Source organism: Salmo salar, chromosome ssa01 (assembly GCF_905237065.1).
Source record: "Salmo salar chromosome ssa01, Ssal_v3.1, whole genome shotgun sequence".
In the NCBI taxonomy this organism is placed as follows: Eukaryota; Metazoa; Chordata; class Actinopteri; order Salmoniformes; family Salmonidae; genus Salmo; species Salmo salar.
Window position 1 is genome coordinate 155413256 of NC_059442.1, and position 27976 is coordinate 155441231.

The 27976-nt window shown below is 42.4% G+C and overlaps 1 protein-coding gene across 5 annotated transcripts in view; it reads left to right on the forward strand.

Annotated features, from left to right (window-relative positions):
* The first annotated feature begins 665 nt into the window (after window positions 1-665).
* Window positions 666-27976, forward strand: part of LOC106569503 (electrogenic sodium bicarbonate cotransporter 1) — a 109696-nt gene continuing 82385 nt past the window's right edge. For 3 of the 5 annotated variants that reach the window (XM_014140917.2, XM_014140909.2, XM_014140945.2), the window contains exons 1-4: window positions 4904-5197; window positions 14469-14542; window positions 17768-17944; window positions 21522-21657. In XM_014140917.2, the coding sequence (XP_013996392.1) occupies window positions 5127-5197; window positions 14469-14542; window positions 17768-17944; window positions 21522-21657 (458 nt within the window). In that variant the 5' untranslated portion in view covers window positions 4904-5126. Of the gene's footprint in view, window positions 1130-4903; window positions 5198-13352; window positions 13356-14468; window positions 14543-17767; window positions 17945-21521; window positions 21658-27976 lie in introns of those variants that run through there. The other 2 variants (XM_014140925.2, XM_014140935.2) reach the window with 2 other exon arrangements.

Consider the following 27976-nt stretch of genomic DNA (forward strand, 5'->3'; position numbering starts at 1 on the left):
CCCGCGAAATGCTTATGTTTCTAGCTCCAACAGTGTAGTAAAATGGGGCGGCAGGTAGCCTAGTGGTTATTATGGACTAGTAACCGAAAGGTTGCAAAATATAATCCCCGATCTGACAAGGTAAAAATACATCTGTCGTTCTGCCCCTGAACAAGGCACTTAACTCACTGTTCCTAGGCCGTCATTGAAAATGACTTGCCTAGTTAAACAAAGGTTAAAATAAAATCTAGCAGTGGAGCTATAGGAAGGAGGAAAGTCTCATTGTAATGGCTGGAACGGCATCACACATATGGAAACCAGCTCCTTCCACCAGCCTCCACTGATACAATACACACATAATCCAAAAAGTAAAAAAAAAAAAGAAATAGCAATTTCTAATTCATAGTAGTGGATAAATGTATTAATCACATATTAATCATTAGCCTATATTTATCAACAACAAAATGAGTAAGAAAATAGTAATTTGGTGATTTCACATGTTATAATTATGCCTTATTAGGCTATCAATAGGCCTTGGAATGTTGACCTATAATTCATTCATAGGCCTACACACCGTGCCGCTGAGAAATTCATTATTGGAAAGATGTGTGATAACTGGAAATCCAGCAGAGCCCGTATCTCTAACTTTTTGACCTCTACCTCCCACTTGTGGCGTGACGTTGAAAGAGGGATGGAACTTTAAAAAATGGAAAAAGACACGCCGCACTCAGAGCTTCTTCAGACACGCGCAGAGAAATACGAAAACGATCGCGAAACTTCGAAGATTTACTTAGAATGGTGTGATAAAAGCTATCGCGGTACACATAATCTAAAAGTCCGTTTCTATATGTGTTGTCGAACCGATTAAATATCATTGACTCCTGCCAGATAGTTGTATACGCATTTTAATAACTTTTCTTTAAGAGATTATTCTTTCTTCTCAAAGGCAGGAGAGAGTTGCTTAATGGAGTGAGACCAACGTTGCTAAATTGTTTCGTGTAAAACAGTTTGTACGCATTGTTTTGAAACAAATCTCAACTTTCTTGCTTTCATTGAGCAAGGCGATTGGGACATCGGCTTCAGTCTTCTGGAGTCATCCCCGAGGAAAAGCTGGACAAAACTCCGGCAGAATGAGCACCGACAAAAACAAGTGAGTATGAACCAGTTTTTTTGTGTCTATTTCCTAAAGTTAATCTTTATTTTCCACTAGCCTATGTAGTGGTTTTGGTGGTGTCTGTTGGACTGGGCATGTTGCGCTTCAAATATTGTCCCGGTCAGAAGTGAGGTAATTTAATAGCCTATCACGTTACTGCTGAGTAACGTTAGCAGATGTTCCTAATACTAGCCACTTGGATAGAGTTCATATTTCAACACACGCTAACCACTGCCATTATACTGGAATCTACGCGTAATTACGCAAAGCCATTTTGTCGCCAAAAGTGTTCCATCATGGAAAATCTTTATGGCATTGCATTGAATCTGGCATGGCATTGTTTACCTTTTGAGAAACCTTAAAAGCAGGGGGAAACTATGAAATAATCAATTACAACCTTTCAAGGAAGGTGCTTTGTGGTAAAGCGAATTAGCCATGTTAACTATTTAGCACCCTACATTGCTTAATTCTCAGTAGCTAACAGATCGTATACACAAATGAGGTCTGGATAAGCTGTCTGTTACCGCAGCTTCTCCAAGGCTGAGGCATGAGAGTGCACGATAATCTTCTTTTCCGAGAGCCTGTCACAATCAATTAGATTGTACGTGTCTAAATAAGACACTAGAGCCAAGTGTTATCGCTCGTCAGGGTGAAGTAATTTATGAATACATACATGTCTGAATAGTGACAACACCACAAAACGTGGTAACTCAACTAGAGCATATTTGTAACTCTCCTGCGGTCTGTGTGGCCTCTCTTGAAAGTATAGCCAGAGAGGAAGAGGCAAAGCGAGAGCGTTTACTCCGCCCTAGCCTCTGCTGAGTCCCCAACAACCGGATGTTCCGGTTTTCAGGGGAAATAGAAAGAGCCATGTGACACGACTTCCGCTCTATCTTAACTCCTCCTCCACATTTACTGGATTGGTTGAACAGTACAAAAGAGAACCTTTCACCAAATTTTTTTTTCTTCTTGTCCTTAAGATCTGTGTCTTGGATCTAGTTTCAGGCATTTCTTTTACTTCTGCTACGTTAGGTTAACAACATCTGTCCACGAAAATAAGACCACAAACTGAGAATTTATTTATGGAGGTCAATGAGTGAATTTGTAAAACAAAAAATGTAATTGCTAATTTGCTACGTGAGGCTTATTTGATCGAATAGAAGTGTTGTAATGTTTATGTTGTTATGAATGCACTGATATGTGGAAGAACGTGGCATTTTGGCAACTTTGGAAAAAAATGACTTTATATGGACATTATCCGTTGTTCACACGAATATCTGCCCTCTCATTGGCTTGAATGGGCCCACTTGATTTCGCCTTCTTCCTGCCCTACTTCCATCTTTAAGGACATGTCTTTCCGTTGTTAGAGCAGACACTCAACTATCTTGTTAATATAATAGATGATCTATGGTATAGCCAACCAACATCGCTTGCCTCTCAGGAACATGCGCCCTGGTGGAAAGTTTTTGTGTGGGTTGTATAGGTTTCTAAACTACATGTTCTTTCTCCTTAGATCTAAACCTCCAGATGACATTATACTCTTTGTTTTTTTGTACATTATATGTCATCTATTCATGCTGTAGATTTATTCTGGTAAATATGTATGAAGCAGAAACTGGGTGGTAGAAAAGAGATCATCTGGTCACATGCAATGAAAAATAGAGCAAAGAGAATCTTTGCGATATATTGCCATTTGTGATCTCCTTGTGAATCATTTCCATACTCATTCAATGTACATTTATTGCTTCATAGTTTGACAAGGAACCACATTGTAAAATACTTTTGGCACAACCTTTACTAAAAAATATGATTCCTCATTATTTATACACTGCTCAAAAAAATAAAGGGAACACTTAAACAACACAATGTAACTCCAAGTCAATCACACTTCTGTGAAATTAAACTGTCCACTTAGGAAGCAACACTGATTGACAATAAATTTCACATGCTGTTGTGCAAATGGAATAGACAACAGGTGGAAATTATAGGCAATTAGCAATAAAGGAGTGGTTCTGCAGGTGGAGACCACAGACCACTTCTCAGTTCCTATGCTTCCTGGCTGATGTTTTGGTCACTTTTGAATGCTGGCGGTGCTTTCACTCTAGTGGTAGCATGAGACGGAGTCTACAACCCACACAAGTGGCTCAGGTAGTGCAGCTCGTCCAGGATGGCACATCAATGCGAGCTGTGGCAAGAAGGTTTGCTGTGTCTGTCAGCGTAGTGTCCAGAGCATGGAGGCGCTACCAGGAGACAAGCCAGTACATCAGGAGACGTGGAGGAGGCCGGATGAGGGCAACAACCCAGCAGCAGGACCGCTACCTCCGCCTTTGTGCAAGGAGGAGCAGGAGGAGCACTGCCAGAGCCCTGCAAAATGACCTCCAGCAGGCCAAAAATGTGCATGTGTCTGCTCAAACGGTCAGAAACAGACTCCATGAGGGTGGTATGAGGGCCTGACGTCCACAGGTGGGGGTTGTGCTTACAGCCCAACACCGTGCAGGACGTTTGGCATTTGCCAGAGAACACCAAGATTGGCAAATTCGCCACTGCCGCCCTGTGCTCTTCACAGATGAAAGCAGGTTCACACTGAGCACGTGACAGACGTGACAGAGTCTGGAGACGCCGTGGAGAACGTTCTGCTGCCTGCAACATCCTCCAGCATGACCGGTTTGGCGGTGGGTCAGTCATGGTGTGGGGTGGCATTTCTTTGGGGGGCCGCACAGCCCTCCATGTGCTCGCCAGAGGTAGCCTGACTGCCATTAGGTACCGAGATGAGATCCTCAGACCCCTTGTGACACCATATGCTGGTGCGGTTGGCCCTGGGTTCCTCCTAATGCAAGACAATGCTAGACCTCATGTGGCTGGAGTGTGTCAGCAGTTCCTGCAAGAGGAAGGCATTGATGCTATGGACTGGCCCGCCCGTTCCCCAGACCTGAATCCAATTGAGCACATCTGGGACATCATGTCTCGCTCCATCCACCAACGCCACGTTGCACCACAGACTGTCCAGGAGTTGGCGGATGCTTTAGTCCAGGTCTGGGAGGAGATCCCTCAGGAGACCATCCGCCACCTCATCAGGAGCATGCCCAGGCATTGTAGGGAGGTTATACAGGCACGTGGAGGCCACACACACTACTGAGCCTCATTTTGACTTGTTTTAAGGACATTACATCAAAGTTGGATCAGCCTGTAGTGTGGTTTTCCACTTTAATTTTGAGTGTGACTCCAAATCCAGACCTCCATGGGTTGATAAATTGGATTTCCATTGATTATTTTTGCGTGATTTTGTTGTCAGCACATTCAACTATGTAAAGAAAAAAGTATTTAATAAGATTATTTCTTTCATTCAGATCTAGGATGTGTTGTTTAAGTGTTCCCTTTATTTTTTTGAGCAGTATATTTTGTTTTCTCAGTGACTAACCCACTAATCGGATTACATTTGACAGGGAAATCATTATTTTCTCTCATGATGTCATCTTTATTTTTTAAATTTAACCTTTTATTTAACTAGGTAAGTCAGTTAAGAACAACAAATTCTTATTTACAATGACGGCCTACCCCAGCCAAACCCGGACGACGCTGGGCCAATTGTGCACCGCCCTATGGGACTCCCAATCACGGCCGGTTGTGATACAGCCTAGAATCGAACCAAGGCCTGTAGTGACGCCTCTAGCACTGAGATGCAGTGCCTTAGACCGCTGCGCCACTTGGGAGCCCTCATCTACTTACTGTCTGGATTTATCAGTGCGTTGTTTCCTGTTGTCTTTACTTTAGAGAGCGGATACAGGAAACCAGTGACAGACGCTTCAGACTGATTAGGTGCTATGCGGGTTAGATTTTGTAACCTAAATCAAATTTTATTTGTCACATGCTTCATAAACAACAGATGTAGACTAACAGTGAAATGCATACTTGCAGGTCGTTTTCAAACAATGCAGAGTTTAAAGATAAAAAAGAATGGAAATCCACACAAGGAATAAATCGACAGTGAATAACAATGACGAGTAAAAGAAAAACATGGCTATATAGAGGGAGTACCAGTACCGAGCCGATGTGCAGGGGAACCAGGTAATTGAGGAAGCTATGTACATGAACAGTGCATTCAGAAAGTATTCATACCCGTTAACTTATTCCACATTCTGTTGTGTTACAACCTGAATTCAAAATTGATTAGATATATTTTTTTCCCTCATCCATCTACACCCCATAATAACAAAGTGAAAACAATACATTTTTGCACATTTATTGAAAATCAAGTACAGAAATATCTCATTTACATAAGTATTCACACCCCTGAGTCAATACATGTGAGAATTACCTTTGACAGCGACTACAGCTGTGAGTCTTTCTGGGTAAGTCTCTAAGAGCTTTGCACACCTGGATTGTACAATATTTGTACATTATTATTATTATTATTATTATTATTTTTAAAATTCTTCAAGCTCTGTCAAGTTGGTTGTTTATCATTGTTAGACAGCCATTTTCAAGTCTTGCCATAGATTTTCAAGCTGATTTAAGTCAAAACTGTAGCTAGGCCACTCTGTATCATTCAATGTCAGCTTGGTTAGCAACTCCAGTGTATATTTGGCCTTGTTTTAGGTTATTGTCCTGCTGAAAGGTGAATTTGTCTCCCAGTGACTATTTCAAAGCAGACAGAACCAAGTTTTTCTCTAGGATTTTGGCTGTGCTCGGCTCTAATCTGCTTGACTGGATGTATTGATAACTTCACCACGCTCAAGGGATATTCAGCATCTGCTTTTTTTTATTTTGACCCATTTACCAATAGATGCTTTTCTTTGCGAGGCATTTGGAAACCTCCCTGGTCTTTGTGGTTGAATCTGTGTTTGAAATTCATTGCTTGATTGAGGGACCTTACAATTATCGGTATGTGTGGGGTACAGCGATTAACATGATTTTTGAATAATTAACTAAACACTATTATTGCACACAGAATAAGTCCATGCAACTTATGTGTCTTGTTAAGCACATTTTTACGCCTAAACTTATTTAGGCTTGCTATAACAAAGGGGTTGAATGCTTATTGACTCAAACATTTCAGCTTTTCATTTATACATAAAAACAAAATAAAAAATCCACTTTGACATTATGGTATTGTGTGTAGGCCAGTGACAATCTCAATTTTAATTATTTTTAAATTCAGGCTGTAACACAACAATTTAAGGGGTGTGAGTACTTTCTGAAAGCACTGTAGGTAGGGATGACTAGGCAACAGGATAGATAAGACAGTAGCAGCAGTGTATGTGGTGAGAGTGAAAGTGTTTATGTGGCATCAGTGTGCATGTCTGCTTATGTTATGTGTGGGTGTGTGTGAGTGTTTGGGTAGAGTTCAGAGTGTGTGTGTGTGTGTGCATAGTTGCTGCGACAGAGTTAGTGCAAGAAAAGGTCAATGCAGGTAGTCCGGGTTTCCACTTGACTAGTTATTTAGCACTATTGTTTAGCAGTCTTATGTCTTCGGGGTAGAAGCTACACAGGGTCCTGTTAGTTCCAGACTTGGCGTTCCGGTATCGCTTGTCATGCGGTAGCAGAGAGAACAGTCTATGGCTTGGGTGGCTGGAGTCTTTGACAATGTTTTGGGCCTTCCTCTGACACCGCCTGGTATAGCGTACCTGGATGGCAGGAAGAGCTTGGCTCCAGTGATGTACTGGGCCGTACTCACTACCCCCTGTAGCTCCTTGCGGTCGGGTGCCTTGTAGTTGTCCTACAAAGTGGTGTTGCAGCCAGTCAGGATGATTTCAATGGTGCAGCTGTATAACCTTTTTTTTTAGGATCTGTGGGAATTACAAAAGTGACTTAAAACTTAAACCTTTTGGACGACCCGACCAGATTCACATGGAAATGTGAGTTATAGATCTGCCATTCTCATTGAAAGCAAGTCTTAGAACTGATCTACTGCTTCAATGTGCACTATTTCTACGCTTCCCGTTCTTACATTTCGTTTTTGGTCTTCGGTTTCGTTTTTTTGGTGATGGAAAATATATATCATAGCGGTTTAGATGGCACAATGATTCTCTACAATATACTTCCTTGTTTTGTCACATTAACTGAAAATCAAATCAAAGTTTATTTGTCACGTGCGCCGAATACAACAGGTGTAGACCTTACAGTGAAATGCTTACTTACAGGCTCTGACCAATAGTGCAAAAAAGGTATTAGGTGAACAATAGGTAAGTAAAGAAATACAACAACAGTAAAAAGACAGGCTACATACAGACACCAGTTAGTCAGGCTGATTGGAGGTAGTATGTACATGTAGATATGGTTAAAGTGACTATGCATATATGATGAACAGAGAGTAGCAGTAGGGTAAAAAAGGGGTTGGCGGGTGGTGGGTGGTGGGACACAATGCAGATAGCCCTGTTAGCCAATGTGCGGGAGCACTGGTTGGTCGGCCCAATTGAGGTAGTATATACATGAATGTATAGTTAAAGTGACGATGCATATATGATAAACGGAGAGTAGCAGCAGCGTAAAAAGAGGGTTTGGGGGGGGGCACACAATGCAAATAGTCCGGGTAACCATTTGATTACCTGTTCAGGAGTCTTATGGCTTGGGGGTAAAAACTGTTGAGAAGCCTTTTTGTCCTAGACTTGGCACTCCAGTACCGTTTGCCATGCGGTAGTAGAGAGTCAGTCTATGGCTGGGGTCTTTGACAATTTTTAGGCGACCTATTAGAATTTTAGCAAATGGCAGAGCGATTTCTGCATAGTGCATCCTTAAAAGTGCACAGCCACTAGGAAAGATAGTCTTTGTACAATCCTTTAGAGCTGTTAGTAAGTTTCCCAAATATATTTTTCCAAGCACACTGCAAAAGCAACCACGTGAGAAAGCTAGGGAAGCCAGGGTGCAGGCAATCAAGGTCCTCAACCTGCTCTTCCCCCTGAGCCACTGATGTAGGCCTTGACTAACATTGCGTGGGGCAAGTTTTGCAAATAAACTACCGTTCAAAAGTTTGGGGTCACTTAGAAATGTCCTTGTTTTTGAGAGAAAAGCAAACATTTTTGTCTATTAAAATAACATCAAATTGATCAGAAATACAGTGTAGACATTGTTAATGTTGTAAATGACTATTGTAGCTGGAAACGGCAGATTTTTTATGCAATATCTACATAGGCGTACAGAGGCCCATTATCAGCAACCATCACTCCTGTGTTCCAATGGCATGTTTTGTTAGCTAATCCAAGTTTAAAAGGATACACAGTGAGGACGATGGTTTAGGAGGAAAATAAAAATCCAAGGGCCAAAGTTGGAGAATTCCGGAACTTGGTCACCTACTTCCCACATGTACAATCAGACATCACCTCCATGTCAATAGGCTCTTTGGAAGGTTTTCTAGAAAAAGCCTTTTATTTAGAGCAATCAAATAAAGCTATACAGGGTCCTGTGGATTGGAACCGACGCTACGGTCAGATGACATGGAAATAGAGCTCTTTGGCCACGCACAACAGTGGTGCTACTAGGACATTTTAGCCAAAAACCTGGTTGCCTCTGCCAGGAGACTGAAACTTGGCCTCAAGTGGATCTTCCAGCAAGACACTAACCCCAAGCACACATCAAAATCCAGAGAGAAATGGTTAATTGACCACAAAAGAAAATGTTTACAATGGCCATCTCAGTCTCTGGACTTTCACCCCATTGAAAACCTGTGGTTTGAATTGAAGAGGGCAGTCCATAAGTGCAGACTAAGGATATCAAGGACCTGGAAAGATTCTGTATGGAGGAATGGTCTAACATCCCTCCCAATGTGTTCTCCAATCTCATAAAACATTTTAGAAAAGGCTCAGTGCTGTTAATCTCGCAAAGGGAGTCAAAATTATTCCCATCCCTACCTTTCTGAGAATGTTTTTTATTACTTGTTAAACAAAGTCTCTTTCTCTGAGCAATTGTATTAGTATAAAATCATTTCCCCCAAAATTGCGCATTCGATATAGCTCAGTATTTATATTATTTATTTTGTACAGTATTTTATACAGTATCTTCATCATGGTTGCCAGTCATTTTAGAGGTGAATGTATATAGTATAGAATGTGTGTGTCAGACAAGGTGAGAGTCAATCCATGTGGCGGCTTTACAAAAAATATGTCCTTGTGAGGATTTTTTTCATTCATGTTGAAAAAGGAGGAAAGGGTCTTGTTTTTCCCGAGGTGGGAATGCTGAACATTCCACATCTCTCGCCCACCACTGGTGTGGGTATACTGTACGTCTAGCCCTGAACCCCTTGGTGTGTGTATGTCCATCCCTGTGCAGTGTTCCCCATAAAGCCCACCCTGTTAGAAACCTCATCACAGGCTGATTATGTGGCTCCTGTCCTGGGGGTATATGGGGCCCCTGGTGTGGTAGGAGCTCAAGTCCCATGACCCCGTCCATCCCCAGCATTGAGCCTGCTGCAACATGACCCTTCTCGCTCTCTCTCGCTTCTCCCCCCTCCCCCTCTTGTGGCAAGGCTAGAATGAAGGCCCTATCACTCTGTTACACTCTGTTACACTCTGTTACTTGAACCGGCTGCATCCCCTCCCCTCCCTGCCTCACCCCTTCACACCTTCTGCGTGCAGAAGAAGAAGGCTATAATGGCGAATGCTAAACTAAATGCTACTTGAAGGCTATAATGGCGAATGCTAAACTAAATGCTACTTGAAGGCTATGTACAGTAAATCCGTTAAAGATTTTGTACCTGTCTAGAGGATCATATTTGGTACAAATCAGTCCCTAAGTTCTAGACCTCAGTTGAATCTGGTAATGAATGGTGTGGCTTTTGAACAAGTTGAGGAGACTAAATTACTTGGCATTACCTTAGATTGTAAACTGTCATGGTCAAAACATATAGATTCAATGGTTGTAAAGATGGGGAGAGGTCTGTCGATAATTAAGAGATTCTCAGCTTTTTTGACACCACATTCCAAAAAGCAAGTCCTGCATGCTCTAGTTTTATCTGAATTATTGTCCGGTAGAGTGCTGCAAGGAAAGACCTAGTTAAGCTGCAGCTGGCCCAAAGCAGAGCGGCACATCTGGCTTGTCATTGTAATCAGAGGGCAGATACATATTATTTATATGCCAGTCTCTCTTGGCTAAGAGTTGAGGAGAGACTGAAAGAAGAAGTGATGCAGTCATAAGAAACATTATGTTAAATTCCGAATTGTTTGCATAGTCAACTTACACACAGATCTGACACGCCAAACCCCATCAAACATGCCACCATGGGTCTTTTCACAGTCCGCAAATCCAGAACAAATTCAAGAAAGCGTACATTTATTTATATATATATATATAGCCATTATTGCATGGAACTTCCTTCTATCTCATATTGCTCAAATAAACAGCAAACCTGGTTTAAAAAAACTGATAAAGCAACACCTCACGGCACAACGCTTCTCCCCTATTTGACCCAGATAGTTTGTGTATGTATTGATATTTAGGCTACGTGTGCCTTTTTTAAAGTTTTTTTTTAAAGACTCAGAGAGGGTTCTCAGAAACCCTCTCAAACCACCAACCAGATCTTCCTCATCTTTTTAGTTAATGTGAATAGGAATGACCCCTGACCCTGTACATTCCAAGGCTCTCTCACTCTCCCTCTGCGCCTGCAGCTGTCCGAACAGATATTTCCCTAAGTCCTTAAACGGAGCCTCAGAGCCTCAGAGGAAGAGCTGACTTCGTCACATCACCAATGACACCTCAGGGACTCTTGAAAGATTGACTGGTTGAATGACTGACTGACTGGCTGGATGACTGACTGACGTTATAGCCGGCTCTCTGACAACTATAAGATGATTCTCTATAGCTGTTTGCCTGGAATGCATGTAGTAACCTGGAGGGACTGGCTGAAGCCATGGCCTGCTCTCTGTGTGACAGAGATGACGCTCTGTAACTGTTCTTACCAGGAAGGCACATACTGTCCTGGAGAGACTGAAGAACAAACAGGACAAGGAGAATGGTGGGAGATGATGGAGTACAGTACAACCCTTCCATTTCACTCCCTACTATACTTCACAATGAAACTCAAGGCTGCTTTGATGCTGCGCAACACTCAACTCTGTTGAAAGTCAACCATTCCTCTATTCTTTCCTCCATTCTTTCCTTCAAGACTGAAAAACCAAAGGAGAGTCAGAGACCAGTATTTGGCAGCGCTTGGCAGGATGGCACAACACCAGGCCCCCGGCTACTCTTCTCCCCTGTGTGTTTGATGTTGGGGCTTTGCTTCAATGTTATGGTTATGCTCTGGCCCCAATCATATCTCAAGGCCAGATAATGTGATAAGGCTGTCCCTCCGCTGGGGAAATGAAGATGAGATGCTAGTTGGTGCTATCTGTCTCAGGAACAAGTTGTATTCTTCCTGTCGTTGCTTATTTAGTGGTTTGTGTAACAAGAGGCAACCTCCCTCAAACTGTGTAGCAGCTTTATTCTGGCCCGGGGGTGGGGCAGCGTAAAAGGAGAAAGTAAATATTCCCTAGTCTACCTTGCGGTCCAAGGTACTCGAATTAAGGAACAAACTGGATATTCCTGGTGGACATTGGATGTTTTAATATTAAATACCACATCTTTATCTGCAAAAAAACTCATTTGAACATGTCTACAGGACTATATTGTATTATTATTGATAAGTTAAAGTACATTTTCTATTGGAAAAGGAGGGATGATGGTCACAGTTATGACCTGATCCTTCTATTGATCTGTGTTGAAAGCTGGAGGGAAAGGAAAGGGGGATACACAACTGTCTGCTTTCAACCGAACTGTCTTCCGCATTTAACCCCTCTGAATCAGAGAGGTGTGTGGGGGGATGCCTTAATCCACGTCCACGTCATGGACGCACATGGAGCACCTGTTGTTGGGGGTTAACTGCCTTGCTCAAGGACAGAACAGCAGATTTATCCTAGAGATGGAGGGATAACAAGAAGGGGAACAGCAAGATGGAGAGAGAGAAAATAAGAAGGGGGTAGAAAGATGAAAAATGAGCAAACTGTCTTTGTGTTCTGGTTAACCTAAGCCTACGGGTTCATATTTTACTCTTTCTCCTTGCTCCTCTCCCTGTGCTGTGCTGTTGGTTCTGACTGAGACTGGCTCTCCATGTGGTCTAAACATCTGGTCTCGAAACTAAAGTCAACCATGGGCTACGTTCCTATAGGCCTCCCTGCTCCAGGAAGAACCAGCTGGCTGAGGGATCAGGGTAGAGCTGTAGGCCATGTAGCCCCACAAAGTGATCCAACGCTTGGACAGGGAACTAAACATGAGCTCTGAGCTTCCTTATACACCAGGAACTTACCTGTCCTGCAGAAGGCTTTTGGCACAAACTCTTTTGTTCTCTCCGCTCTGACTGGCAGGGGTATTATCATTGTCAGGCGTATGGCTTCAGGCAAAATACACAAGTAGGCCTATATATCAGTATGCACAAATAGGAAACATATTACCATGGACACCGATAAATACCTGCAGGACATGCATGCATGCACATGCTTTAATAGTGTAACATTGTGTAACGAGTGTGTAGAAATCCGGCTCTGAAGAAATCCTGCAAATAATTAATTTCCAGCCCGGGACATCGGGCAGGTATAAGCACAGCCACACACGCTCTCATAGACATCATGCTGTGTTTGGTCAGTCATGAGAACGTGAAAGAGTATCTGACCAATGCAATGGAGTTGCATTGTGTTTCTTGAGACCTGCAGAGTTACTATCCAAGAACTTAGAACTGTGTTCTATTACGTTCTATTAAGTCAGGTTCTGTGCCTTCCGATGAAAAGTATGGGCAATAAAGACTGAATGGGATGAATAATAGAAACTGAACTGATTTTATGTTGTCCTTCTCCAGGATACAGGATACTCTGCCCTCTCCTATTGTGATTGCACAAAAACCGTTTGACAGGTCTGAAATAAAGGAAAGAATGAGTGTTAGTCTGTCCGGACGATGCACAACTGTGTGGGGTTGTGTGTATGTGCACGCTGGATTGCTAAATAGGATGGGCGTAATTATGTAGACTGGTTTCATGGGAACACAGACCTGACCTTCAGGCTCATACAGCAGGTTAGTAGAAGTGGAGGAGGTTACCTGTAGTAAGAGGACTTTTCCCTTGTTGCCTTAGAATGAGTACATGAGCATAAAATAACTCTCTTTTGAGATCTTCTACATGGAATCTAATGAGTGTTTATAACCTTAGCTTGATAATCAATCTGTTCATGTTCTTCTTCTCTCTGCATGTATCTGGATACACAATAGACGGTAGGTGGTGTGCGTAATATACTTTCTTCAACAGTGCTCATAACAGATCAAAATAAACACAGTGCCCTTGATCTAGTAACTAGGCTCTTATTGCAGGTAACTGTAGTAGAGAGGCTTCCCATGTGTGTTTGTATTTGTGTGCTCAGAGGTTTCACTCCTAAGTAAAGCTAGGCTAATCCTGACAGCCAGGGCAGATCATTGTAAGAAGCCCACGTGACTCACAAATAAGGACTAAGGTGATAGAGTGAGAGATAGATGCAGCAAGTGTGAGCCAGATGGAGGACTAAGGCTTTGTGTGTTTGTGTCACCCTCATAACGATAGGGGCTTTGGGCTGAACGACGTCCCTAGTGTGATGACACACACATCCTGTTCAGAATGCTTCAGCCTCTGTATTGATCCAATCATGTAGCTCAGTGTTTCCCAACCTGGTCCTCGAGACACCCTGACCCAGCCTTTCCACATATCTGACCTATTCCAGTACAAGCACACCTGATTCAAATGTGTTAACTAATCACCAAGCCCTTGATTAGTTGAATCAGGTGTGCTCGTGTTGGAATAAAACAAATATGTGGACTGGCTGCTGGTGGTCCTGAGGACATGTTTGGGAATCAGTGATGTTGACAGTGGTATATTCCCCTGTTTTACTTATGTTCTAGGTATATTATATTCTACTAGTGTCCTAGGTATATTATATTCTATTAGTGTTCTAGGTATATTATATTTTTCTACTAGTGTCCTAGGTATATTATATTTTTCTACTAGTGTCCTAGGTATATTATATTGTTCTACTAGTGTCCTAGGTATATTATATTGTTCTACTAGTGTCCTAGGTATATTATATTGTTCTACTAGTGTCCTAGGTATATTATATTGTTCTACTAGTGTCCTAGGTATATTATATTGTTCTACTAGTGTCCTAGGCATATTATATTGTTCTACTAGTGTCCTAGGTATATTATATTGTTCTACTAGTGTTCTAGGTATAGTCCCCCATTCTACTAGTGTCCTAGGCATATTATATTGTTCTACTAGTGTTCTAGGTATAGTCCCCCGTTCTACTAGTGTCCTAGGTATAGTCCCTTGTTCTCACAGTGTTCCTGTTGTTCCTGCAGGGTGGAGGATGAGGCAGTGCTGGACAGAGGGGCATGCTTTGTCAAGCATGTCTGTGATGAGGAGGAGGTGGAAGGTAAGAGCACTGAGCCTCTGTGACATCCATGATGGCTGCTGTATCAACAATTGGCTAACAATGTTATTCAATAATGTCTCCTCATTTCTCTCAAGCACCAACTCCATGGAGTCAACCTATTTTCTTTCTCCTCTGTCTTCCATCCCTTGATGTTTCGCCACCTCACTCCAGGTCCGGCTCCAGGCATAAGCGACATAAGCAATCACTTAGCGCCCCTGGCCACTAGATTCCCCCCCCCAGTCAGGGTCTCAACTTACTGTTTGAGAGTTAGAATAGTGGAATGCGCAAGTTCGACATTTGGTTGTGCATCAGCAGTTTTTCTTATGTCAATCACTGACATTCACTCAATTAGCTTTGTCAGCTAACAATTTCCGGATTGGTAAGTTAGTCTAGCCAGCTATCTAAATTTTTAGTAATCATGGCTGAATACTGACCGGGGACCATGAGACCAGGGGCCCTGACCTCAAGTGGGCCCCCATTAGATTTTTTTTGGGTTACTCTCACTCCGATATCATAACATGACATAAGTCTTGGCAAAATATGTAGAATTGCAGGAAATTTGCTTTAAAGCTACAAATATTTTGTTCCACCCCATGGCAAAATGGGTAGAATTACAAGAAATGTAGCCTCCCGAGTGGCGCAGTGGTTTAAGGCACTGGTTCGCTGTGCCACTAGAGATCCTGGTTTGAATCCAGGCGCTGTCGCAAGCGGGCGCGACCGGGAGACCCATGGGGCGGCGCACAATTGGCCCAGTGTTAAATGTCTTACTCATGTCGGCCACAGAGATCAGGAGCACACAGGCGGCGGGGGCCCATGTCGGCGGCTCTGTGTTTTCTTCGAAGCGGGCGAAAAATGTGTTTAGCTTTTCCCGGGAGCGAGGCTTCAGTGTCCGCGACGTAGCTGGCTTTGCCTTTATAATCCATGATTGTCTGGAGTCCCTGCCACATGCGTCTGGTGTCTGAGCCGTTAAATTGCGACTCCACTTTGTCCCTGTACTGTAGTTTTTCCGCTTTTTAATTGCCTTATGGAGGTCATAACTGGTCTGTTTGAACAAGTCCTTGTTAACAGTCACCTTGCTGTGGTTAAATGTGGTGGTTTGCGCGAATGCTGCCATCTATCCACGGTTTTTGGTTTGTATAAGTTGTAATCGTCACAGTAGGAACAACAGCCTCTATGTACTTCTTGACGAATCCAGTCACAGAGTCAGCGTATACGTCGATACTATTCCCAGAGGCGACCCGGAACAGACCAACGTTGAACAGTCCTCACCACAGGTGCTTCCTGCTTAAGTTTCTGCATATAGGGGGGAGGAGCAGGATGGAGGTGTGATCTGATTTGCCTCAGGCAATAATACTCTCTCTCTCTAGGTCTCTCTCTAATTTCAGGATGAAGTATAGGAGGGATTAATATTGAAGATAAAGATGTGGAGCAAATAACTACAGGTTTATCAAGCCACGTAATGCCTGCCCCCCACATGAAGATGTTTCCTACTTTAATCCCCCTGCAGTGACACACACACTTACTTTTGCACAAACACACAAACTTGTGTGCACACACATACACACATTCCTACATTTTCACACATTTTGACCAATATATACATTTACATTTAAGTCATTTAGCAGACGCTCTTATCCAGAGCGACTTACAAATTGGTGCATTCACCTTATAATATCCAGTGGAACAACCACTTTACAATAGTGCATCTAAATCTTTTAAGGGGGGGTTAGAAGGATTACTTTATCCTATCCCAGGTATTCCTTAAAGAGGTGGGGTAATATATACACACACACACATAATCATGTCACGTTTGAGTTATAATCGACAGTGTGTACACAGCCATATCTGCCAGCCAGCTCACCCTGTGAGATTCTGTGTTAAAATTTCCCCCAGTTCAAACAAACCCCAAACCCAGGGTTCACATCACGTGGAGCAACACAGTGAGAAGAATCAACAACCAAAAATATCAGTCCCAGTCACATTGAATGTGAAATCACTCAGTCAGGACCAACCTCATGTTTGAATGGGTGTCGCCTTTTGGTGAATGACCCCTGGTTAAACTCCTGTTCGTTCTTTGTTTACACAGCCTGTTCTGCAGTGTAGTTGGCGCTCTGATTTAAGTTACCTTCGCAAAGTCAAGTTTAGAATATAATATTTATAATACTTGTTTTAAATAAGATGAAAATATATAAGGAACATTATTGAAAAGCAGCCTGTAAAATTCCCTTTTACATGATCCTCCCAAATCCACTGTGAAGGCTACAAACAGGCATGTAGCGTGTGTGAGAGATCACACTAGGGAGTGGGGTGTGAGTTCTGTTTTGTGTAGATTACCCATGCCAACCAATACCTACATTAGTGTTTACCAGTACATGAGGATTGTGTATATAGCCCAGAACATTTGGCCTGTGTGTTAGACAGCTGTTAGCTGGAGCATGTGGCACTCTGTTTCTCTCTATCTCTCTGAAATTACTTCCTGGATAAGTTTAGCCTTTTCCTGTCTGAGCTGCTGGACAGGAAGTGGTTGGCATTTATTTACATCCTCAGCGTGTGTCAGGATGAGGACAGATTCCGTCCTGATTGGCCCAAGGGAAACGGCCTTGACGCACCAAGAACTGACCAAACATTTTACCAAACAAGCTGACTGAATAGGCCATCATCAGTCAGTAGGAGTGTGTGTGTGTGTGCGTGTCTGTGTGTCTGTGTGCGTGCGTGTCTGTGTGCGTGCGTGTCTGTGTGCGTGCGTGTCTGTGTGCGTGCGTGTCTGTGTGCGTGCGTGCCTGTGTGTGTGTGTGCGTGCCTGTGTGTGTGTGTGCGTGCGTGTCTGTGTGCGTGCGTGTCTGTGTGCGTGCGTGTCTGTGTGCGTGCGTGCCTGTGTGCGTGCGTGCCTGTGTGCGTGCGTGCGTGCCTGTGTGTGTGCGTGCTCTTGTGACTCTTGCATGCATTCGTGTGTGGGGTTTATCACGGGCATTTTGTTCCGTAACAGAAATGCACCACCGCTTAATTAATACCTGAACATACGCCATATTGGTCAGTAAGCTTACATCACTATGGATTCTTTGACATCCAATCCTCCCCTTTATCATATCTAATCCATCCTCATTATTTATCTTACAGTTTCACTTACCCAACTGATATTCATTGACTTTGTGCATTTCTTCCATTTGATGCAAATTATCAGCATGGTAGTCCTAATCTGACCTGGGTCCCCTCTCCCTCCCTCAGGTCACCACACAGTGTACATTGGCGTGCATGTGCCCAAGAGCTACCAGCGGAGACGGCGCCACCGACGCAAGTCCAGCCACAAGGAGAGGAAGGGAAGGCCGGCAGACAACGTTGAGGGGGACAAATCAGATGGAGAGAATGCTGACGAGGCAGCGCCCAACATCCTCAAACCCCTCAGTAAGTAATGACAGCACAAATTACACTACCCAGCATGCTACTCTGCCAGTGCAAACGCATCAAGATAGTTCCAGGGATCTATCAACCAATGAAATCAGTGGAAACAAGTGAATAGAATTAAGTAGTGAATTACAACTAAAAGGAATTATCAACAAATCAGTCGATTGATCACTTTTCACTGATGAATATCCTGATACACTCACTACCGTTCAAAAGTTTTGGGTCACTTAGAAATGTCCTTGTTTTGAAAGAAAATACTTTTTTTTTGTCCATTTAAAATAACATTAAATTGATCAGAAATACAGTGTAGACATTAACAGCAGGCGTACAGAGGCCCATTATCAGGAACCATCACTCCTGTGTTCCAATGGCACGTTGTGTTAGCTAATCCAGGTTTATCATTTTTAAAGGCTAATTGATCAATTGGAAAACCCTTTTGCAATTATGTTAGCACAGCTGAAAACTGTTCTGATTAAAGAAGCAATAAAACTGGCCGCCTTTAGACGAGTTGAGTATCTGGAGCATCAGCATTTGGGGGTTCGATTACAGGCTCAAAATGGCCAGAAACAAAGAATTTCTTCTGAAACTCGTCAGTCTATTCTTGTTCTGAGAAATGAAGGCTATTCCATGCGAGAAATTGCCAAGAAACTGAAGATCTTGAACAACGCTGTGTACTACTCTATTCACAGAACTGCTCAGTTGTGCACCGGGGCCTCCCACTCCTCTTTCTATCCTGGTTAGAGCTAGTTTGCGCTGTTCTGTGAAGGGAGTGAAGACAGCATGACAATGCCCCCGTGCACAAAGAGCGGTCCATACAGATTTTTTTTTTCTTCGAGATTGGTATGGAAGAACTTAACTGGCCTGTACAAAGCCCAGACCTCAACCCCATCTAACACTTTTGGGATGAATTAGAACACAGGCTGCGAAGCCAGGCCTAATCGCCCAACATCAGTGCCCAACCTCACGAATGCTCTTGTGGCTGAATGGAAGCAAGTCCCCTCAGCAATGTTCCAACATCTAGTGGAAAGCCTTCCCAAAAGAGTGGAGACTGTTATAGCAGCAAAGGGGGGACTAACTCCATATTAATGCCCATGATTTTGGAATGAGATGTTCAACGAGCAGGTGGAAAATATATCTCTGTCGGCCCCTTGTCTCGTCTGAAATATTTACTCTGGGATTTGTCCCCTCTTTCTTTATTTTGAGCACTTCTGCATTATTTCTTTGTATATGGGCATCTCCTAATGGAACAGGATAAAGTTGTCCTAGAAAATAAATCAGTATAATTAACTACAACGGAAAACTATTTATAGAGCGCAACTACTACCAATGTAGCACAAAGTGATTAGTAATGGATTAAAAGATTACTTTTGAATCCACAGCTAACTATTTCATAATTATTTGCTGAGCTATATAAAACAACTCTTAAGTCCATTCTGGTGTGAGTGTTTCTTAGTTGTCAGTAAGCAGTGTTTCCCCTATATTCATTTAGCAGAGGCGGGCCACTTTTTTCCCCCTGTTTATTCGGGATAGTCAAATGTTTTCAGTGTAAACTTAAATGACTAAAAGCATATCTAAAGTATGTAGAGATAATGGAGCTATATATTTTTAAATAATAATTTTTGTGAACTATGTCATGATGTTGGCCTGATGGGGGAGGTTTATGACCCCCATAAATACCTTTCCCCTTTTCTCTCTCCCTATTCTACAGAGTGACTCTTGGAAAGTCCTTTGTTAACATAGAGAGTCTTATAACATCAAAAGGGTGGAGAAAAGGAACCATATTTCGGTAATCCAACCAGCTGAAAATATGCGTTGATACTTAAAGAATATGATGCCAGATCAGCTGTCATCTGAGACATTATTACTAATGATAGGATGACATAAACTGTATCTTGGAAAGTCTACACATTATAGTTATCAGATTCACATGGAATTGTTGTGCAATTTAAATGTTTAAATATGAAACGATTTGTGAAAAGATGAGATGTAATTTAGCTTCTTAATGAGAGAACGGTTTGTCATAGAGTAAACTCTGCCAACTCAGTGGCCCCGCCCATGTGAACAGACGCTGGGTGTAAACTATGAAACACGGCCCTCTCTCCCAACCCTATATAAGCCCCTTTACGAAAATGTAACTTTCTGTTCCGAGGATGTTAGGGCGACGGTCTTACGTTAAAAGGGATCAGATAATAACCTAACGAAATTAGCATCAAATTTCAATGTGAAGGTGACGATCGACACGCCGAAAGGATGAATTTCGACTATACCAGCCAGAATATAGCATGAGCTTAAAAGTATTGCAACTTGGTATGAACTTTTAACTCTTATTCACTAAAGAAGTGATACCTCCTAGCCGTTGCGTTAGCGAAGCAACTGTAGACGTGGGCTAGGAGAGGACGAACAGAGTATTTGTTCTACCACACGACGACGGTACTACCAAGTATTCATTCTACCATAAGACGTTCTTCAAAGGACAACCCGGCCTCCCATCTACGACCAACCGATCGAAGCGCAGCTCAGCTCAGAGTAAATATTTATTGCATTTTCCTTTTTCAAATGGGTGGTAATTTAGAATGCATAAGATACTGTATTTACGATAGCATAGCTGCCTACAGCCCGATGGAGACACAAAATCTTTTTGTTCCTCAGTCTTCCCGCTCTTTCATTCAAAATCCAACCCCCTTTCTTTGTGTAACCAGCCGTCATATTTGTTCCGTCCGCTAGGGACGTTTTCCTTTAGGACGTAATCAATGTATGATACATTCTGTGTATATGTAAATCTGTGTGATTTATTTAGTAAATAAATAAACCAAATTTTGTATTGCTGATTCAACTTGTTAGCCAGGGTTCGTGAAGATAACCAAGAATTTACAACTTTCAGATGAGACTAAATAAGGTGAGGATTAAATATTGACTGCTGTTGATGTAAAAGATTACTAGGTCTTTAAGTGTTTATTTGGAAGATAACAGCTCTATAAACATTATTTTGTGGTGCCCCAACTTTCTAGTTGATTACATTCACCTGATTAGCTTAATCAGGGAATATTAATTACAGAGAAATGATTTTATAGAATAGCATGTCATATCACTTAATCCGGCATAGCCAAAGACACGACAACTAACAATTACCTAAATAAAAACTAGATGGTCTGAGATGCTAAAATTTGAAAAAAGTAATGGCAAAATGTATAGAATTGCAGGACATTGTCTTTAAAAACAATTTTTTGTTGTTGTTCTCAGCTACATGACACAATGTGTAGAATTGCAGATGCTAACATTGCAACTGCATCTGAAAAGAATCCTGAATTAAGTCAGTCAGTCTGTGGAGCTTAATAATGGCCACAGTAGGAAACTCTCTTCCTTCAGAGAGTCTGGTGAATAACAGCTTAACAACCTCTTAGTGCCATCACTTCTACAGGTGTTGCAGAACTTTTTTTCTCCTTTTATTATAAGTGATCGCAGATGTCAACACTTAATATTTTACTGCATTGCTCACATATATACACTACCAGTCAAAAGTTATTCTCTATCATCCATCCATCCATCCATCCATCTTGTCTGCTGTCTTTCCCCATAGTCTCTGCAGCAGCAGAGAGGATAAGGTTTATCCTGGGTGAGGAGGATGACGGCCCCCCGCCCCCTCAGCTCTTCACTGAACTGGACGAACTGCTGGCCGTCGATGGACAGGAGATGGAGTGGAAGGAGACAGCCAGGTGAGGAGAGAGATATTCTCTCTCTCTCATTTATTATTTATATATACATACATACACACACACACACACACACACACACACACACACACAGTACCAGTAAAAAGTTTGGACACAGCTACTCATTCAAGGGTTTTTCTTTATTTTGACTATTTCTACATTGTAGAATAATAGTGAAGACATCAAAACTATGAAATAACACATATGGAATCATGTAGTAACCAATTAAAGTGTTATATATTTTAATTTGTTTATTTTAGATTCTTCAAAGTAGCCACCCTTTGCCTTGACAGCTTTGCACACTCTTGGCATTCTCTCAACCATCTTCACCTGGAATTCTTTTCCAACAGCCTTTAACCTCTATGGGCTAGGTGGGACGCTTGCGTCCCACCTACTCAACAGCCAGTTGAATCCTGTGGCGCGTTATTCAAATCCTTAGATATGCTATTACTTCAATTTTTCAAAAATATGACTATTTTACACCATTTTAAAGATAAGACTCTCGTTAATCTAACCACACTGTCCGATTTCAAAAAGGCTTTACAACGAAAGCAAAACATTAGATTATGTCAGCAGAGTACCGAGCCAGAAATAATCAGACACCCATTTTTCAAGCTAGCATATATCCAAACAGCGGCGTTTTGTTCGTGCGTTCAAGACACTATCCTAAAGGCTAAATCAGGGTTACGAGCATGGCGCAATTCGTGACAAAAGAATTCTAAATATTCCATTACCGTACTTCGAAGCATGTCAACCGCTGTTTAAAATCCATTTTTATGCCATTTTTCTCATAAAAAAGCGATAATATTCCGACCGGGAATCTGCGTTTAAATAAACAGACAAAGGAAAACAAAGCATTCGGTCGAAGCGGGCACGCCCATAGTACTCTGAGTGGCCACTTGCCAAAAGCGATAAAGTGTTTCAGCCAGAGCCTGCCTCGATATCGTTCAACGTCTTCCCGGGCTCTGAGACCCTATGGAAGACGTAGGAAGTGTCACGTTATTGCACAGATCCTGAGTCTAAAATAAAAAGAGCCAAGATGAAACACTACTTCTCAGACAGGCCACTTCCTGCTTGAAATCTTCTCAGGTTTTGGCCTGCCATAGGAGTTCTGTTATACTCACAGACACCATTCAAACAGTTTTAGAAACTTTAGGGTGTTTTCTATCCAAAGCCAATAATTATATGCATATTCTAGTTACTTGGCAGGAGTAGTAACCAGATTAAATCGGGTACGTTTTTTATCCAGCCGTGTCAATACTGCCCCCTATCCCCAACAGGTTAATGAGTTCCCACATATGCTGAGCACTTGTTGCCTGCTTTTAACTCACTCTGCGGTCCAACTCATCCCAAACCATCTCAATTGCTGAGATCATCTGTTCACCTATTCTGCGTCACAGAAGGACAGCGGTTAGAACCAAAAATCTCAAATTTGGACTCATCAGACCAAAGGACAGATTTCCACCGGTCTAATGTCCATTGCTGGTGTTTCTTGGCCTAAGCAAGTCTCTTACTTTTATTGGTGTCCTTTAGTAGTGGTTTCTTTTGCAGCAATTCGACCATGAAGGCCTGATTCAGGCAGTCTCCTCTAAACAGTTAATGTTGAGATGTGTCTGTTACTTGAATTCTGTGAAGCATCTATTTGGGCTGCAATCTGAGGTGTAGTTAACTCTAATGAACTTATCCTCTGCAGCAGAGGTAACTCTGGGTCTTCCTTTCCTGTGGCGGTCCTCATGAGAGCCAGTTTCATCATGGCGCTTGATGGTTTTTGTGACTGCACTTGAAGAAACTTTAAAGGTTCTTAAAATGTTCATGTCTTAAAGTAATGATGGACTGTCGTTTCTCTTTGCTTATTTGAGCTGTTCTTGCCATAATATGGACTAAGCCTTTTACCAAATAGGGCTATCTTCTGTGTACAACCCCCTACCTTGTCACAACACAACTGATTGGCTCAAAAGCATTAAGAAGTAAAGAAATTCCACAAATTAACAAGGCACACCCGTTAATTGAAATGCATTCCAGGTGACTACCTCATTAATTTTTTTTTACATTTTAGTCATTTAGCAGACACTCTTATCCAGAGCGACTTACAGTAGTGAATACATACATTTAATTTCATGCATTTAAAACAAATAAAAAATTGTACTGGCCCCCCGTGGGAATCGAACCCACAACCTTGCACACGCCATGCTGTCGTTGCAAACACCATGCTCTACCAACTGAGCCACCATGAATCTGGTTGAGAGAATGCCAAGAGTGTGCAAAGGTGTCATCAAGGCAGCTTTACTACATGATTCTGTGTGTTATTTCATAGTTCTGACTTCTTCGCAATTATTCTACAATGTAGAAAATGAGTAGGTGTGTCCAAACTTTTGACTGGTACTGTACACATACTCACTATATGGTATGTGGACACCTGCTCGTCGAACAGCTCATTCTAAAATCATGGGCATTAATGATTATGGAGTTGGTCCCCCCTTTGCTGCTATGACAGCCTCCACTCTTCTGGGAAGGCTTTCCACTAGATGTTGGAACATTGCTGCGGGGACTTTTTGGGCGATTTAGGCCTGGCTCGCAGTCGGCATTCCAATTCATCTGAAAGGTGTTCGATGGGGTTGAGGTCAGGGCTCTGTGCAGACCAGTCAAGTTCTTCCACACCGATCTCGACAAGCAATTTCTATATGGACCTGATGAAAATGGAAAGGGCCTTCCCCAAACTGTTGCCACAGAGTTGGAAGCACATAATCATCTAGAATGTCATTGTATGCTGTAGCGTTAAGATTTCCCTTTACTGGAACTGAGGCCTAGCCCGAACCATGAAAAACAGCCCCATGACATTATTCCTCCTCCACCAAACTTTACAGTTGGCACTATGCATTGGGGCAAGTAGCGTTCTCTTGCCATCCGCCAGACCCAGATTCATCCGTCGGACTGCCAGATGGTGAAGCATGATTCATCTCTCCAGGTAACGTGTTTCCACTACTCCAGAGTCCAATGGCAGCGAGCTTTACACCACTTCAGCCAACACTTGGCCTTGCGCATGGTGATCTTAGGCTTGTGTGCGGCTGCTCGGCCATGGAAACCCATTTTATGAAGCTCCCAACGAACAGTTATTGTGCTGATGTTGCTTCCAGAGGCAGTTTGGAACTCGATAGTGAGTGTCACAGCCGAGGACAGATCATTTTTACACACTTCAGTACTCGGCGATCCAGTTTTGTGAGCTTGTGTGGCCTACCACTTTGCGTTTGAGCTGTTGTTGCTCCTAGACATTTCCACTTCACAATAACAGCACTTACAGTTGACCGGGGCAGCTGTAGCAGGGCAGAAATTTGACGAACTGACTTGTTGGAAAAGTGGCATCTTATGACGGTGCCAAGTTAAGTCACTGAGCTCTTTAGTAAGGCCATTCTACTGCCAATGTTTGTCTATGGAGAGTGCATGGCTGTGTGCTCGATTTTATACAGCAACAGGGTGGCTGATATAGCCAAATCCACTAATTTGAAGTGGTGTCCAAATACTTTTATGTTTATGTGTGCACACACACTCATGCATTTAATTACACACTCTTTGTTTGTTGTGTCAATTGATTCTATGTATTTATGTGGGAGCAGCAGCATTCTCTATTGTCCAAAGTCTAATGTCCCCCTTGGGGACAATAGACTATATAGTAACACACACACACACACTTTCCTTTAGTCCAAGCGTCTCAGAGAAGGAGTGGTCAGTTCAACCATCATGGTCTTACACAGTTAACCCTCTTTGACCTTGGGCCTTCAAGGCTTTGTGACATTTACCCCCTTGTCACCAACACCCACCCAGCTGTGGTATATCAAAGTCATACTATCTACATCATATTGGTGAAGGACTCATTTAACAACATCTCAGCTTGATGTTCTCTCTGTTCCAGAGCTGTGTTTATCTTCATTAGGGTTAAGTGTTTCCTGTTTCAGTGCTCTGCTAAAGTCCAGGGAATGGCTCCAATATGGAGTTGCTTGAGTAGGGCAGTAGCGTGTGTATTTACATGTATGCGTGAGTAGGAGGAAGTGTGTGTTTGTGTCCATGAATGCGTGCGTAGGGGAGTAGTGTGTCCTCTGGTGAACTACTAGCTCACTCTTATCTGGATGAAACACTGCTCTGTTCCCTCAGTGAACCCAGAACACAACCTCTGTGACCTCCCATGTGATCTGTCCCTCTTCCTGAACAGGTTGCTTTCTGACTATGTATCAAGCGTTTCAGAGTAGGAGTGCTGATTTAGGAACCATTTTGCATTTTACACCGCAATGATTAAGATGGACATGGGGAGACCTGATCCTACTCTAGATCAGCACTCCTTCTCTGAGACCCTTGATACATACGGCCCCAACTGTTTCCAGTATTACATTAAAGATGACAAAATCTTAGTTAATGCACATTGTTACATCATTGTCTTGCGTCTTATATGGTGACTTTATCTACACTGATGGTCGATTTAAGGACTAGTCACCTATTGGAGGACAATTCAATGGAGCGCTTTACTCCCTCTCCTATAGAGGTGATTGTCCCTGAGGCCTGTCTCCTCCCTCCCCTATAGAGGTGATTGTCCCTGAGGCCTGTCTCCTCCCTCCCCTATAGAGGTGATTGTCCCTGAGGTCTGTCTCCTCCCTCCCCTATAGAGGTGATTGTCCCTGAGGCCTGTCTCCTCCCTCTCCTATAGAGGTGATTGTCCCTGAGGTCTGTCTCCTCCCTCCCCTATAGAGGTGATTGTCCCTGAGGCCTGTCTCCTCCCTCCCCTATAGAGGTGATTGTCCCTGAGGTCTGTCTCCTCCCTCCCCTATAGAGGTGATTGTCCCTGAGGCCTGTCTCCTCCCTCTCCTATAGAGGTGATTGTCCCTGAGGCCTGTCTCCTCCCTCCCCTCAAGGGGCCTAAATGGAGGCAAGGTAGTGCAGTTAGATGTCGGAGACGGGATGAGGCGAGGTTAGGTGAGGCAGGTGGAGAATTGTAAAAGGACAAACCTCTTTGCCTCAGTGCTCTGACCGCCACATCGGTTATGTGTGGTCCTGGTCTCAGTTCAGTGACATGTTGTTTTAAGATGCTTGTTATTTACACTTACTTGGCAATGTAAAGAAAACCACGATCGGTTCTGTATATGTAGTATGTAGGGCGTTCATTCACTGCTGTACAATGCAAAGAAAAACAGGGTAATTCAAGATGGTGCTAGGAAATTTGTAAAAATGTTGTTTTCTTTGCCCTTTTTCATTGTAAGTTACATTGTTTTCTACAATATCATAACCTTAATGTACTTGACAGTTTTGATGAAATAACAAGAGCCAAAGAGTTTTTTTATTGAGCAGTGACCACTTTTTGATCATGCCTGTAATGGTGGGGGAAAAGTATACAATTGTCATACTTGAGTAAAAGTAAAGATAACTTAATAGAAAATGGCTGAAGGGAAAGTCGCCCAGTATAACACTACTTGAGTTAAAGTCTAAAAGTATTTGGTTTTAAATATACTCAGACACTCAGACAGACATAATTTACAAATGAAGCATGTGTTTAGTGAGTCCGCCAGATCAGAGGCAGTAGGGATGACCAGAATTTTCTCATAATACAGTAAATGTGTGTCAATTAGACCATTTTCCTGTCCTGCTAAGCATTTGAAATGTAACAAGTACTTTTGGGTGTCTGGGGAAAATGTATGGAGTAGAAAGTACATAATTTTCTTTAGGAATGTAGTGAAGTAAAAGTTGTCAAAAATAGTAAAGTACAGGAACTTTTTAAAGTATTTTTACTTAAGTTATTTTCACCACTGCATGCCTGTGATGACATTCAATTCACTCTGAACATGCTAAATTCTCAAGAGTAAATTGTATGTAACTTTTGAGCCATATGGTAGAGGCATGCGGTTTGGACTATTGTTTTTCTGACAGAATTCTCTATGGAATGGACATATTTGTATAAACCTTTAATTAATTAATTAATCATTTTATGGGTGAACCCTCTATAGTATGAAGATGTGTCCATAAACCAGAATACACATGTATTTGTTGCTAAGATTTACAGCCCCCCTGCTGCCATGGTGGATGCTATTGCTGCTATATCTGAGTGTTTAACTACTTTTTTTTTTGTCCTCGAAGTTGGTCAATTTAGGGGATTTGAATCTGGATTGGCTATCCTCGGCCTCAGATCAATTTAAGAGTATATGCATTGATTTTAATCTTACTCAGTTGATCTCAAAACCCACATGGCTAAATGTGAAAACTATTCTTACTAATAAGCAAAATAAATATAATGCTGTATTTCCATATGATCTCAGTGATCATTGGCCCATAGAATGTATAAGAT